Here is a 16,989-nt window from a genome sequence, read left to right as displayed (position 1 = left end):
CGGCCTTGATAGAGTTCAAAATAGACTTTGTAGCCTCATAGGGGGGATGCCCTTTTCTCTTACCTGCAACCTTTTTCCCACTGAAGAGGCGTGGCAAGCCTGTTTCTGCTTTATTGTTATTTTCATAGCAAGTGTTCGTCTGAGCTACAATCTGATCCCCCCCCTCGTCAGACTTTCACGAAAAACACTCATCTATCTGAAATTGAATATGAACCAGCCCAGATGCAACAGCAATATTCCATGCACAGATGGTGACCTGAAACTCTTTACACCTGTAGTTATGTATCATATTTTTCCAGGAAAATAGATAAAAAGTTAAATATCTGCAGCCATTTAATTTTTCCATATAAAGCATTTGGTCCTCTTTAAGAAAGGGTTTCTGGAGCCCCTCAGCCTCACTCACAGAGCCCTGGATTTTGAATAAGACTAGTAGTAGTAATAATTATAATAGTATAAGTAGTAGTAGTAGTATAAATAAGACTAGTAGTAGTAATAATTATAATAGTATAAGTAGTAGTAGTAGTATAAATAAGACTAGTAGTAGTAGTATAAATAAGACTAGTAGTAGTAATAATTATAATAGTATACATAGTAGTAGTAGTATAAATAAGACTAGTAGTAGTAATAATTATAATAGTATACATAGTAGGAGTAGTATAAATAAGACTAGTAGTAGTAGTATAAATAAGACTAGTAGTAGTAATAATTATAATAGTATACATAGTAGTAGTAGTAGTATAAATAAGACTAGTAGTAGTAATAATTATAATAGTATACATAGTAGTAGTAGTATAAATAAGACTAGTAGTAGTAGTATAAATAAGACTAGTAGTAGTAATAATTATAATAGTATACATAGTAGTAGTAGTATAAATAAGACTAGTAGTAGTAATAATTATAATAGTATACATAGTAGTAGTAGTATAAATAAGACTAGTAGTAGTAATAATTATAATAGTATACATAGTAGTAGTAGTATAAATAAGACTAGTAGTAGTAATAATTATAATAGTATAAGTAGTAGTAGTAGTAGTATAAATAAGACTAGTAGTAGTAATAATTATAATAGTATACATAGTAGTAGTAGTATAAATAAGACTAGTAGTAGTAGTATAAATAAGACTAGTAGTAGTAATAATTATAATAGTATACATAGTAGTAGTAGTATAAATAAGACTAGTAGTAGTAATAATTATAATAGTATACATAGTAGTAGTAGTATAAATAAGACTAGTAGTAGTAGTATAAATAAGACTAGTAGTAGTAATAATTATAATAGTATACATAGTAGTAGTAGTATAAATAAGACTAGTAGTAGTAATAATTATAATAGTATACATAGTAGTAGTAGTATAAATAAGACTAGTAGTAGTAATAATTATAATAGTATACATAGTAGTAGTAGTATAAATAAGACTAGTAGTAGTAATAATTATAATAGTATACATAGTAGTAGTAGTATAAATAAGACTAGTAGTAGTAATAATTATAATAGTATAAGTAGTAGTAGTAGTAGTATAAATAAGACTAGTAGTAGTAATAATTATAATAGTATACATAGTAGTAGTAGTATAAATAATACTAGTAGTAGTAATAATTATAATAGTATACATAGTAGTAGTATAAATAAGACTAGTAGTAGTAATAATTATAATAGTATACATAGTAGTAGTAGTATAAATAATACTAGTAGTAGTAATAATTATAATAGTATACATAGTAGTAGTAGTATAAATAAGACTAGTAGTAGTAATAATTATAATAGTATACATAGTAGTAGAAGAATAAATAAGACTAGTAGTAGTAATAATTATAATAGTATACATAGTAGTAGTATAAATAAGACTAGTAGTAGTAGTATAAATAAGACTAATAGTAGTAATAATAATAGTATACATAGTAGTAGTAGTATAAATAAGACTAGTAGTAGTAATAATTATAATAGTATACATAGTAGTAGTAGTATAAATAAGACTAGTAGTAGTAGTATAAATAAGACTAGTAGTAGTAATAATTATAATAGTATACATAGTAGTAGTAGTATAAATAAGACTAGTAGTAGTAATAATTATAATAGTATACATAGTAGTAGTAGTATAAATAAGACTAGTAGTAGTAATAATTATAATAGTATACATAGTAGTAGTAGTAGTATAAATAAGACTAGTAGTAGTAGTATAAATAATACTAGTAGTAGTAATAATTATAATAGTATACATAGTAGTAGTAGTATAAATAAGACTAGTAGTAGTAGTATAAATAATACTAGTAGTAGTAATAATTATAATAGTATACATAGTAGTAGTAGTATAAATAAGACTAGTAGTAGTAATAATTATAATAGTATACATAGTAGTAGTAGTATAAATAAGACTAGTAGTAGTAGTATAAATAATACTAGTAGTAGTAATAATTATAATAGTATACATAGTAGTAGTAGTATAAATAAGACTAGTAGTAGTAGTATAAATAATACTAGTAGTAGTAATAATTATAATAGTATACATAGTAGTAGTAGTATAAATAAGACTAGTAGTAGTAGTATAAATAAGACTAGTAGTAGTAATAATTATAATAGTATACATAGTAGTAGTAGTATAAATAAGACTAGTAGTAGTAGTATAAATAATACTAGTAGTAGTAATAATTATAATAGTATACATAGTAGTAGTAGTATAAATAAGACTAGTAGTAGTAATAATTATAATAGTATACATAGTAGTAGTAGTATAAATAAGACTAGTAGTAGTAGTATAAATAAGACTAGTAGTAGTAATAATTATAATAGTATACATAGTAGTAGTAGTATAAATAAGACTAGTAGTAGTAGTATAAATAAGACTAGTAGTAGTAATAATTATAATAGTATACATAGTAGTAGTAGTATAAATAAGACTAGTAGTAGTAATAATTATAATAGTATACATAGTAGTAGTAGTATAAATAAGACTAGTAGTAGTAGTATAAATAATACTAGTAGTAGTAATAATTATAATAGTATACATAGTAGTAGTAGTATAAATAAGACTAGTAGTAGTAATAATTATAATAGTATACATAGTAGTAGTAGTATAAATAAGACTAGTAGTAGTAGTATAAATAAGACTAGTAGTAGTAATAATTATAATAGTATACATAGTAGTAGTAGTATAAATAAGACTAGTAGTAGTAATAATTATAATAGTATAAGTAGTAGTAGTAGTATAAATAAGACTAGTAGTAGTAATAATTATAATAGTATACATAGTAGTAGTAGTATAAATAAGACTAGTAGTAGTATAAATAAGACTAGTAGTAATAACTATAATAGTATACGTAGTAGTAGTAGAAGACTAGTAATAGTAGTAGTAATAATAATAATTATAATAGTATACGTAGTAGTAGTAGTATAAATAGTAGTAATAATAATAATTATAGTAGTATACATAGTAGTAATAGTAGTAGTAATAATAATAATTATAATTGTACATGTAGTAGTAGTAGTAGTAGTATAAATAGTAGTAATAAGACTAGTAGTAGTAGTAGTAGTAGTAATTATACTGGAAGCCTCCGTTTAATCTCAAAACACAATGGAAACCCCCTGCCAGTAAATTTCGAGGAATGCCAAGCGATGATAAATCGACTCGTTACAAGCTCGATAGAAAAAAAAAAAAATTCAGATGCTCATATGTCATCTGGCACGTAAGATAATTGCAACTTGAAGAGCTTTTAAGGAAAACAACTGAATATTTATATCAATCTGTCTATTTGTCTATTTATCTCACGTTATATAAATACAAACACACACTCTTGATGCCTCCGTTCAGTCTCGAAAGACAAAGGATACCCCCTGTAGAGGCAGATGCACATGTAATTGTGTGCTAAGGGTTGTGCAATCTCCAACCACGCCTCTCCAGAATCGGCACTGCTTGAGTCCAGTGGCAAGGAGATGTCCAGGACGACTGGAATCAATGCTGAGATAAGCAGAGAGCACTTACAGCACCTGGAATTCCCAAATGGTCACCCATTTTAGAATGTTGTTTCAATGCTAGTAATTATACTAACATTAATAATTCATAATAGTAATGGTAGCAATAGTTATAACTAGTAGCATCCTATTGAATTTAGTAATAGTAATAATAGTAGTAGTAATAGTACTAGCATTAATAATTCATAATGGTAATAGTTATGATAACTAGACGCATCCCATTGAATTTCCACTGTTTCTTTCTTCATCTCTCTCGATAATTTACTGTTAATATTTCTGTTGAAACTATATATACAATAGGCATCTAGCGTATTCAATTGTTGGTCTGGTTAGCATTTCCGATGATCTGGGCAGGAGCTGCTATAAAGATTTTATCCGGCCTTGATAGAGTTCAAAATAGACTTTGTAGCCTCATAGGGGGGATGCCCTTTTCTCTTACCTGCAACCTTTTTCCCACTGAAGAGGCGTGGCAAGCCTGTTTCTGCTTTATTGTTATTTTCATAGCAAGTGTTCGTCTGAGCTACAATCTGATCCCCCCCCTCGTCAGACTTTCACGAAAAACACTCATCTATCTGAAATTGAATATGAACCAGCCCAGATGCAACAGCAATATTCCATGCACAGATGGTGACCTGAAACTCTTTACACCTGTAGTTATGTATCATATTTTTCCAGGAAAATAGATAAAAAGTTAAATATCTGCAGCCATTTAATTTTTCCATATAAAGCATTTGGTCCTCTTTAAGAAAGGGTTTCTGGAGCCCCTCAGCCTCACTCACAGAGCCCTGGATTTTGGGAAATCCTGATATAGAATACTAACAGGTGTAAGAAGTTTTTTAGCACAATTAAAGAATCTCACTTTTTTTTTTTGCAGCAACCTTGTTATTATCTTCTATGTATTTTTTCCAATTCATGTTACCTGTGGAAGTTAAGCTGAAGAGTTTGAATGTTGAACACTCAGGTTATTTGAAGAAAATATGAAACTTACTAGACTTCTAAGACCATTGAAAATGAACAAAAGTTATAGTCCATGGACTTAGAATGAGTGCTTTGACAAATTGCTGGTTGAATACGGTTAAATTTGTGCTCATTTTTTACATAAAATACTAATCCCTATTAATCTCTATTAAACCCCAACTGTGCATCGAACGGATACCATAATGCTTAGTTCTATGCACCTTATCATAACAAAGGCTAATCTCTCCTGCTGGTTCTATCTGTTGGGGTAGAGACACTTTATATCCTATCACAACACAACATAGTTTTCTAAAATAGTATTGGTTCCTAGCATGAATTGAGACAAATACATTGAGGACATTGCCAAAGCTGCTGCAAAGAAAGTGGGCTCCCTCTACCCTGCTAGAAATTTATTCACCTTTGACAGTATCCTGTATCTCTACAAAACCACTATTCGCCAGTGTATGGAGCATTATTGCCACATATGAGTCGGTATATCTACCACGAGTCTCTCACTCCTGCGATCCAAAACAGTTTCCAACTTAAAAGATCGCACATAATCAACCAAGTTCCAACCCTTTGATGCAATGTATCCCTCTTCCCTCTGATGAACTTGTCGTACCTCCTTGTGTCCCTTCAACATAAATAATCACGACTAACTTGACAAACTGCACAAGCCCATCCTTTCATTGTAGAGGTCCCAAGATGCCGGAAAGTCTTTTACTCTAATAGTTTCTTCCCTCAAACTGCTAAATTTTACATTTCCTAGCCGATCTCCTGGTTCCTTAACTGTACTGTCATGCAGAACTTTATATGTTATGTGAACAGGTTTTTGCTCCTCAACTCCCTATATAGTGTTCCTGTAGATATGGTCCCAAATAGTAGCTGTTAAATCCTGCTTCTCTGATTGTACTCACATGCAGAAATTTAAATGTAATGTGAACAAACATCTTGCTACTCATGGTGTCCCTGCAGATATGCTCCCAAATAGTATCTCCTTATGTCCAAGTGTCAATGTACCTTATGGGAGTTCTTTTTTCACTCACGTTCACCCCTAACAAGGCATATCACCACTTGGACGTAAGGGGCTACTATTTGGGACCAAAGATTAACAAGATGTTGGTTTACGTTATATTTAAGCTACTGCATATCAGTACAGTCAGGGAAGCAGGTAACAGGAAGGGAATTCCAAAGTCTAACCGTTCAAGAAAAGAAACTATTAGAGTAGAAAGCTTTCTGGTATTTAGGAGTCTCAACAGTGAAGGAGTGGGATTTTGTTGCAAAGTGGATTTGACGGGGATATGTACGTCGAGAGGAACACAAGTGCAACGAGTTCATCAGAGCATATTCTATTAAAATAATTGTAAAACAGACACAGAGATGCAACATTGTGGTGATGGGACAGGGGTTGGAGCTTAGTTGACAAAGTGGGACCTATTAAATTGAAAACTCTCTTTTGGACCTAGCCAAGAAAGAGAGACTAGTGGTAGAATAAGAGTAAAAAAAAAACCCCAAAAACTATTGATTCATTTAAACCGTTATTTTTCTGTCTCTTTTTATAGATCAATGTGTGTATCCTCCAGACTTCGATTGTTGAAGAACGTGTCTCATTCTCTGCTCTGGACAACATGCACGACTTTACATGCGTCTCTTTGTTGGCAATCTGCGTGAACAACATCGAATGCCAACTGCTCTCAAACTGTCATTCGTGCAAGATCACCACGGAAGGGAGCCCGAACAGCAGTCTCCAACGTTCCACAAACATACTCGTCCATAAAGACAAATCCGTAAAGGGACCAGGAACTACACCAATCGGCAACACCAACACCGGTACGGACTCTACTGAGAATTACAAACTTTCAGAAACCTCGAAAGATGAGAATGTCGGAAGTTTGTCAATCGAAAAAATTCATTTCCAACTACGCCGACTTTTGAAACACAGCAACTTTTCAGAGAATGTGATCCTGACAGCAATCCCAGAACTCCGGTCGAAGGTTTTGTTTGTGTTCGACAAAGACAGCCTTCCATCAGAGTCGAAACAGAGCACGCTGAGCCGCGAGTCGTCACAGACGCAGAGCAGCAGTCGTGAATATCGTCCAAAAGACGAGGATCTTGGAATTGGGTTTATCATGTTTGAGTGCGGAATGGAAGGCATCAATCTGACTGCTGTGCGTCGTCTTGGATTCCGAGAGAATCTGGACACCGAATTCCAGCACAAAATGGAAGAGATCGAAAAAACTCTGGAAGAGATGCAAGAACAGACCAAGACAGAGCTTGATAAAGGGGAGGCACCGCAGAAATGGAAGCCAAAGAAGAATTCCATGTCCTCCTGGGATTCTACTATGTCCATGACATCAATGGATGGTCAGTTTCCGTCCTTGGAAAGACTTACCAAAATCAGCCCCTTGGAAGGAGATGCATCAAGTGGGGTGTTAGAGTTAGACACAATTTGGTTTAACTTTGCAGCCCCACCACCATTACCCATGAGGAGAAAAATGGACTTTACCAGGTGAGATATTAGTATTATTATTATAAGGTACTTGTATAGTATAAGGATCGTGCTATTCTCGGAATCGTCACAGTCTTTTTTTCACCTTCTTTTCCTCCTTCGTGTTAGCCTGTCTGCGTGTCTACTACTACTTTAAAAAATTTTTTTTACACCTCTCTCCACCCAAACTGCTGACTGCTTTGATTCTACTACTTTTTTTTTTTTTCTGGCTTTCTTGCTCGACACACCTGAGTAACGCCAGGTACCCCTGCTAGTTAAAAATAAATCTAAAGTTTGTAATCTGTGTTTCAAAACAACAACAACTAAAAAGAAATTGAAAAAAAAGAAAAGTATGTTGAATGATTTAAAAACAAACAAAACAAAAACAACAATAATAAAAATAAATTTAATTTTTATTTCAGGCTCGACTGGAATTTATTAAGTACTGCCACCCCAGCCATCAACTCCTGGCTGAATCCATCTGACCGTTTGATTGTGGCCATCAAACAGTTAAGAGATGCCCTTACCCACCGAAATTGCTCTGTGATGGCCTGCATCATGACAGGAGCCCTAGAAGTACAAAATATACACATGCCATATAAGGTAATATTGCTGGTATTTGTTTTCTTTTAAACATTTTTGATTAAAAAAAAATTATGATAATAAGAGCTTGTTGGTATATATATATTATTCTTTAATTGGAATTCATTTTTGAGATGAGCATTATATGTTAATTTATTTTTATTTCGGACTACTAGTCTCATCTTTATTAGTTGTTTTTTTTCATCTTTTATTGGATTGTTTATTCACAATGTTTCAGCCAACTATTCCTCTGGCCTTCATCAGGTGGTAACCGCGACGGATAGGAACTTCGAATCTCCTAACTGCATTCTCAGCTATCACTGCCATCCGTAGTTGTCGTCTCACCACATTTTGACCAATTAACCTCTGGCATGCTTTGGGTGGGATTGAAACCGCTATCTTCAGACAATGCTCATCTGGAACCGAAGAGATTCAACAGTGATGGCTGAGAATGCAGTTAGGAGATTCGAAGTTCCTATCCGTCGTGGTTACCACCTGATGAAGGCCAGAGGAATAGTTGGCCGAAACGTTGTGAATAAACAAACCAATAAAAAGATAAAAAACAACTAATAAAGATGAGACTAATAGTCCGAAATAAATTAACACAACTTGTTGGGTTGCTTTTTTTCTAAAGCATGGAGTCCCGGATTATTTGACAATAGGTTGATTTAGCTGTAAGGTTACACTTATAAAAGTATTGACTCCTAAGTTCACTCTCTCTTCTCAAGGATTGAAAGCACTAGAGGAAAATGGCTGACAAAAATCACTCTACAATCTAATGCACAACTTACCAACTGAAACAAGAAGAAATGCTCGGCAGATCAGGAAGATCAACAGAAAAATAAAGGAGAAAGAAAAATCCGCTGTATTTAATCAAACGTACCTTGATGTATATATATAAAAGTGAAATTATCTGAGTGTGTGTCTGTATGTACATTTCCCTACCAAACTACTCTGTCAATTTTCAGTCTATAGACTCCAGATTTGACATAAAGGGTATTGAGATTTGGGAAAATCTTTTTAATCAGTTTTCGACCAGAAATTTGGCTGTCAAAGTTTAACGATTTGACCTTTGAAATCTCTACCAAACTCCTCTGCCAATTTTAGGTCTAAACACTTGAAATTTTAGATGTAGATTACTTGGACATGGATCCAACATTTTAATTTAATTTGCGCTCAAAACAATAAATGTTAAGAGGTCAAAGTTTAAAAATTTTTTATCTCTGCTGTCTCTACCAAATTACTCATCCAATTTTTGTTCTAAACATTTGAAATTTTACATAAAGTGTATTCAGACATTGAGCAAGCTTTTTAATTGGTATTTGGCATAAAATTTGACTGCCAAGGGGTCAAAGTTCAAAAGATTTTACCTTTGCGGTTTCTAGCAAACTATTCAGCCAATTATTGGTCTGAACTTTTGAAAGTTTACATAAAGGATATTCAGACATGCAGTAAGCTTTGTAATTAACTTTTGGGCAAGAATTTGGCTGCCAAGGGGTCAAAGTTGAAAGAGTTGACCTTCGTGGACCTACCAAACTCCTCCGATAATTTTGGGTCTAAACACTTGAAATTTTAGATGTAGATTACCTGGACATGAGTCAAACTTTTAATATATATATATATATATATATATATATATACACACACACACACATACATACATATGCACATAAAGATATGAACAGTATATAAGGCCCGAGCAAAGCTGAGCTGAACTGCTAGTGTATATATATTAGTGATGGAACGTTTCCAAAATTTTTCTCGATTCCAATACAATTACCGATTTTATTTTAAATTTCTGCCTCCAATAAAATTATGGATTTGGATTCTTTTAAAATAACTAAATATTTATTTAAAGAATTATTTTTCTTTAGATTACTGTAAAAACCCATGTGACATATTTTCTCAACCGTGTGAGTGATCTATACATTTTTATTTTGTTTGTAATTTAAAACCAATACACATTTACCATTTCATCTTTAGTAGCAGTAATAGGAGATTAAGTTTTTAGCAAAAATAAACCAAATAATGAAAAATTACAAGAATCGTTTTTGGCATTGGAAAGTAGGCAAAAAAAAATTTACAGGTCAGTGTCCGAATCTGTGATTAATCCATGGGGAGAGATGCACCCTCAGTTTTTAAGACCTGCATCTAGGAGAAGGAAAAAAAATTTGCACCGACAAAGATTAGCAGCTGTACCAAAAAGTGTGGTTGGTTCTGCACAAAGCCTTCACCACTATAAACAAATCACATGTTGATTTCTGAACAACTTAGTTGTTGTGGCGGATCTCATATATTGAAATTGATGAGAGTAATCACATAGGGTGACATAAAACTCAACTTCATGTGTAGACTAGTAGGAGGCACCCAGACAAATTTTTTTCCTTTTAAATAAAAAATTTAACCCTCAGTTGATTTAAACTGCTAAAAAAAAAAAATCAAAATAAGGAAATTGTTTTTTGTTTTAATATAATTAACTGCCAGAATTACGAAACAACCCTGTTTAAATGCAATAAAAATAAAACCCTCTACCGGTAGGCATGTGCAAACCTCAAAACTAATCGTTATAAGACAACTTCCTAATCCATTAGGCGTAATCACGTCGAAGATTCTTGTATTTAAAGTAATTCAGAGAACAATGGTTGATGCATGCACAGCTATTGGAATTGTTTAGAAAGAGATGATTTTATGTGACCCCCCCCCTCACTCGATATAAAACACAATTTCTATACAAAATAATTGACCAATTTTCCAATATTTGCATATTTGTCAGAAAGATTGGTCTTTCTAATGATGCCGAGTTGGTGCCTGTACGATGCATATGACAAAAGCTTTTAGCAGACATACAAACACACACTCACACACACATAGGGTCCCCATTAAGAAAAATATTTAGTATGAAAAACAAATATAACATTCATAAATACAAAAACACATCAGAGTTGCATAAAAATATACATAAAGATCTTTCGCATGAACAATCAGAATAAAACAAAGCACCACAAGAAGATTAGAGGTTACATTAACTGAAACATCCTGAAAATAACACTCAAGATGAGAACAGTAGTCCGAAGAATCCAAATAATACAAATATAGTTTTCCTTTTTTAATGTTTTCTAATTCTTCCTTTTTTTTTTTTTCTCAGCGGAAATTCAATAAACTGCATCCATTATCGAAAATCCTTCAAGAAGATCCATCCTGCCAGTTGTTTAGCGTTCTTCGGAAATATGTCAAAGGAAGTGGCATTGAACCAGTTGAGATAGCCGTCAAGTCGGACACCCTCCCACAACTGATAACTATCCAAAAGGGTATCCTGGCTTTGACTCGTCAGTGGAAGACGGTACTCTACATGCCACACCTAGCGGATCTAACTTTTAAATCCAAAAAAGTATCCAAACCTTACACGGTAACATTCCCCATGATGGATGCCGTGGACAATTTCAATCTTGAAGAAGCGGAAATAGAACATTTTGATATTGTGGATGAAAGAACGTCCCTGTTGCAGGCTGAGGGTGGTTCTATTCATCAGTCCTTGTCAATGCCCAGCCTGTCGGGTCACAGCATTCCAATTCCGGCCCCTTTGCCTCCACAGCCTTCACATGGCCCAATCATCATCACTACATGCCCCGACGATCACGAGACCCATGCTGCACGTATGATGCACCTCAAGAGACAGCAACGTGTAAACGAATCACCTGAGCCACACTTTCTCAGGCCCGCACTTGCTACGCCGATGACCCGAAACGAAAGTAGCTATAGCTTTGTGTCTGCGGCTGGAAGTATGTCCAGTCTTGACCAGGGCATAGCCAACACACCACCCCAGACTCCACTCCACAACAGCTTTCCGCGACCGATCCCAATGACTAGAAAACATCCGAAAAATGGTGACAACCTTTATGAGTGGATGGCTACCCAGCAGGACCAAATTGGCAGCCATTTTACAAACCTCTACCAGCCGCCCCGACAGAATTCTTTGATCACTGCTTTTGCCAACAATTTTGGTAGCGAAGAGAGTCGAGTTGGAATGAGTGCCGAACATTTGACTTTGGCAACCTCGATTCTACAACTTGCTGATGCCCAGATGCTTTTCAAACCGTTTTTGGAGAGCATTGGTCTTCATGTCGAAGGAGTGCGTACTTCGGCTCTAATGAAGAAATTTGGTGGACACCTCTCTCTTCAAGGTCGGCTGAACACAATGAAAATTCAAATCGCAGAGTCGTCAGATTTCACGTCAAAAGGAAAAGGTAAATCAAAGTCTACTCGCTTCGTGAAGATGATCAATGCTGGCGCAGATAATCCCGCTTTCCTGTGCGAAGATTTTGTTGTCAACATCGGTATGAGGGATGTGGTCGATTTTGAGAAAAACAAGGGTAAGGACGAGAGGAAATACGTCTCGTGGAAGTTTGCCATGCACAAACTGGAGGCCAAGCCGACCACGCTGAAAGTGAACTTTATGATTAATTGCCATGCGGTTACGCAACATGTCGACATGCCCCTCCTGCGACTGATCCATCAGTTCGTGACGATGATTAACAACATTAACGAAACCCGAGTAGAACTGAAACAGAATCGGCCGACCAACCTCAACTGGGAGAAGACCCATCGCAAGCAAGACTCTAAGGACTCAACATCAAGCGCTGACACGCAGCAGTCAAAAACCCTTCCTCCAGAACAGGACACACCAACCCCAGACGCCAGTGTCAGTTCTGATATCTCAAGTCAGGATGGGACAAAAGTGACTGCAAAGAACAAAACAAAACCGTCTCCAAAAATCCGCGTTAGCCATTCGCTTGAAAGTCGGCGTCCTGACAAGCTACCTCTGATGTCTCTCAGGCGAACACACTTACGTTTTTCTGGCAAAAATCGGAAATCAAATTCACGAACTCAACAACAACAACAACAACAACAGCAACAACAGCAGCAGCAACAAACTGTTCTCACACCACCCCACTCTCTAAATCTAAGTGACTCTGTCACAATCGACATGGGCGATACATCGTCGCCAGTTTTTACAGAGAAGACAATAGTCGATGAAATAAAAGAATCAACTCCGCGCTGTTGGCGCACATTGTATCACTTGCTCGAACTTTATTCGACAATGCCTACGACAAAAACTCTTGGCAGGAAGCCGTCCATGCTCCCAGCCATTGCCGAGGAAGACACCGAAAGAGAAACGAGCAAGACGGATGCGAAGAGTTTGTCAAATGCAGAAGAAGGTGTTAGCGGCGTTGTGAAAGGAAAACCTGAAGATGTTGATGAGACAACGGGAACATTTCACAATCGATCAGTCATAGGCAGGAGTACATTCAAACAGAGTGAGTAATTTTCAGTCAGTCATATAGAGGAGTACATTTCTCGCCATGCCTTTTCATTCCCTCCTCTTGCTTCGTCCCTTCTGCTCTATTTCTCTCTCTCTCTCTCTTCCTTTTCCATTTCCCCACTTCTAAATCTCTTCCATATGGCACAATCACGTTTGACATACCGGTTCCCGTCAGATCACCAAAGTTAAGCAACGATGAGCCTAGCCAGTACCACATTGGTGACCATTTGGGACTTACAGGTGCTGTATGTGCTCTCAACTTATCTCAGCATTGTTTCCAGCCGTCCTGAACTTCTCCTTGCCACTGGACTCAAGCAGTGCTGATTCAGGAGAGATGTGGGTGGTGATTGCGCAACCCTTGCCACACAATCACACGTGCAGCTGCCCTTACAGAGGGTATCCTTTATCTTTCAAATGGAGGCATATTTTAAATCTCTTCCACCCTTTCCATCTTATTTCCATCTCTTTCCTCCCTTCCTATCTCTCTCCCACACCATTTTTACCCCTTCCCAATTTCTCTTCCATTTCCATCTCTCTGCATTCCCTCTCCCCATCTCTCAATTTCTCTGCCCTCCCTTTCTGTTTCTCTCCCTCTTCTTCTTTTCCAACTTTCTATCTCTCCCTGCCCATATCCACTTTCTCCCTGTCCTTCGCCCTCTCTCATTTCTCATCCACCAACCCCCTTTCTCCCTGCCCTTCACCCTCTCATTTCTCATCCACCAACCTCCTTTCTCCTTGCCCTTCACCCTCTCTCATTTCTCATCCACCAACCTCCTTTCTCCCTGCCCTTCACCCTCTCTCATTTCTCATCCACCAACCTCCTTTCTCCCTGCCCTTCACCCTCTCTCATTTCTCATCCACCAACCCCCTTTCTCCCTGCCCTTTTTCCTTCTCTCATTTCTCATCCACCAACCCCCTTTCTTTTAGTTTCATACTCTATTCACCTCTTACCATTACTTTTTATTCACTCTTTAATTATTAGTCCTGGATATGACCTTAAACTATATCCGATGGTGAGGCCCCAGCTTGCGGGCTTTGGGGAGTGTGGAGCCACCCTTTAGTTGCTATTACTCCCAGGTCCACTTTGACCTGGAATGGTAGTACCAGTTAGGGTCCCAACTATGGGCTAAATAGAAACCCACTAAAAAAAAAACAAATATATTCTATTAAATTGTTTTTCAAAATCACTCAATTTGGCATTAAATAACCTGAAAAGGATTGATATGCCATAAAACGAAAACAACCAACCAATTTTAATTATGTTTTCCCTTTCTCCGACCTTCTATACTCTTATTATTATACACATGAAAAGTGAACGCCTTCAAATTAAGATCAAACGTTTCATAGTTTATACTAAACAGATAAATCTGTGTATTTGATTGTTTTTTCCTTCTCTTCTTGCAGGCATTTACATTGGTGAAAGCATCCCTTTAGTCATATTTGGAATTGCAAAAGTCGAAAAATTCCGCATCTTAGCAGCTTTGAGTGGATTAAAGCTTGAAGCCGAATTGAAATGTGTTCACGCAAGTGGTGCATACCGTGAGAAAGTCAAAGGTAAACAACAATCACGATTTCTATGTGTAATTATTTTTATTTTTCTCCTTCCCGTCTACTAATAACAAGAATAGGCGAAGCAATTTATAATTCCAAATTTCAATTCCTTTGTTATACTCTCAATAACTCCCCTTCCCCCCAAAAAAAATATGTTAGGAAGTTCTAAAAAAAAAAAAAAAAAAAAAAAAAAAAGTGGAAATAAGTTTATCAGCAGAACAATTGAGAAGTTGTTCACCAACACACACAAAAAAGAAACTGACATAGGAAAGATTGTTAGTTGAGGTTTGAGGAACAAAAGATCGGGCATAAAAGTTAAGTATGTAGAGTTAGTTTATGGGCAGTTTCAGGTGTGACCGTGAATTTTGCAGCAGTCTGGGAAGGTTGGGGGACATTTTGCTGAGTTTTGGGTTTGCAAAGATTGACTATGGTTACAGCAGAGGACAGTGCCCACTCTGGCGTAATCAAACATAAATTGTGGCTTGGAACAGATTGAGAATTGATGGAAATGGATGAACATGGCTTTGGCAGAAGATGTAGATTGGGACTTTAGTGTTCAGAGGATTGATGGTGTCACACACACACACACACACACACAGAGTGCAACTAATGTTTGCAAAATGTGTCTGAGTTTCTTTTTTATACTTGTTTCGATCGGACAGTTGTTCTCATCTTCGGTGTTATTTGTGTAACATTTCGGTCAGTGTACCCCTCGACCTTCTGTCAAGCATTTTGGTTTTTATCTTGGAAACAAAAGAAAAGTTGCTGGCTCTGTTGATGGTTTCGTATTCTTGGAGTTGTATTTTTTTTTTTGCTGTAGTTTTGTATGTGAAAAAGAAAAAAAAAATTAGGTTGACAAAGGGAGGCAACTCTGATAAAGTTTGACAGGGGTTATTTCCATTTTATTAGAGTTGCCCCCTCCCTTGTCAACCAAATTGTTTTTTCACAGACGAAACTACGACAAAAAAAACAAAAAAACTCCAAGAATATGAAACTATTTACAGAACCAGCAAGTTTTCTTCTTTTCTTTTCCAAGACAAGAGATGAGAACGATAGTTCGATCAAAACAAGTAATATAAAAAAAAATGAGCTTTCATCATAAAAACTGTTTCTGTTTTTTTTGTTTTTTTTTACTTGTGAACCAGTGTTCTCCACTCAGTAGTCGCTAATGCGTGGGAGAGGATGACACGGCTAATTGAGAAAACATGATAAAAGAAAAAACACGATAAAAGAAAAGACTATGGAAATGGTGTTGGGGTTGACAATGTTATTGAACGGGATAGCACATGGTTTTTACACCCTTACACCCCCTGAATTCAACAAAATTGAAAGATAGATAAATAATCCAGCTATGATATGTGTAAAAGAAAGATAACTCTTTTAAATCTTAAAATTATTTTCAGAGACAAATGAAGCAGGATTTATGGTTATAGTCTCATTAGTTTTCATAAAATCACATTACGTTTCTTACTTTTTGAAGTTTTATTCGTTTTATTTGGATACTTCGGACTACTGCTCTCATCTTCAGTGTTATTTTCCAGAATTTGTACGTACTTGAAATAAAATCGAAATAAACTCTGTTCCGTTTGCCTGCTTTCCAGCTGACTACAATTTGATTGTCTTCAAGTTCTTGATGAACCGTCCCCCTAAATCAGTGGTTCTCAACCTTTTTTTACTCATGGATCCCTTTTCCCTTCTTTTTATCTTGGTGGAGTCCTTCATAACTATTGGTCATAAGACAATCTTCTATTTTCACTCATAAATTTTGAGGTTTTAATAATCTAAGAAATATATAATTTAGCTTTATTTTTTTAAATGAAAACTAATTTAATGCAAATAAAGTATTCTACAACTATAATAATTATGATAATAAGTAATAATAATAATTCTGTGGACCCCCAGAAATATTCCATTGACCCCTAGGGCCCATGTGGACCCCGGTTGAGAACTCCTGCCCTAAATAATCCAATTTCTTCTACTTACGATTACTATGCTATAATCCGATCGATTATTGTACACCCATTAACCGTTATCCTTGAGTGGCCTCCGGGCCTTGATAAGAGATGACTCCTATGTAAAAAAAAAAAAAAAATTTAGTATTAATAGAAAATAATAAAAATATTT

At 35.5% G+C, this 16,989-nt stretch overlaps 1 protein-coding gene across 1 annotated transcript in view; it reads left to right on the top strand.

The window, feature by feature from the left end:
• LOC145259303 (bridge-like lipid transfer protein family member 1) overlaps positions 1 to 16,989 on the top strand; it is a 454,810-nt gene that overhangs the window by 141,169 nt on the left and 296,652 nt on the right. The window contains 4 exon segments of the mRNA XM_080117188.1: positions 6,487 to 7,433; positions 7,835 to 8,015; positions 11,140 to 13,309; positions 14,719 to 14,868. Of these exon segments, the coding sequence (XP_079973314.1) occupies positions 6,487 to 7,433; positions 7,835 to 8,015; positions 11,140 to 13,309; positions 14,719 to 14,868 (3,448 nt within the window).

Source organism: Euprymna scolopes, chromosome 34, assembly GCF_053919585.1.
Source record: "Euprymna scolopes isolate OS-2025 chromosome 34, ASM5391958v1, whole genome shotgun sequence".
NCBI lineage: Eukaryota > Metazoa > Mollusca > Cephalopoda > Sepiida > Sepiolidae > Euprymna > Euprymna scolopes.
This window is presented reverse-complemented; position numbering and strand designations above follow the sequence as displayed.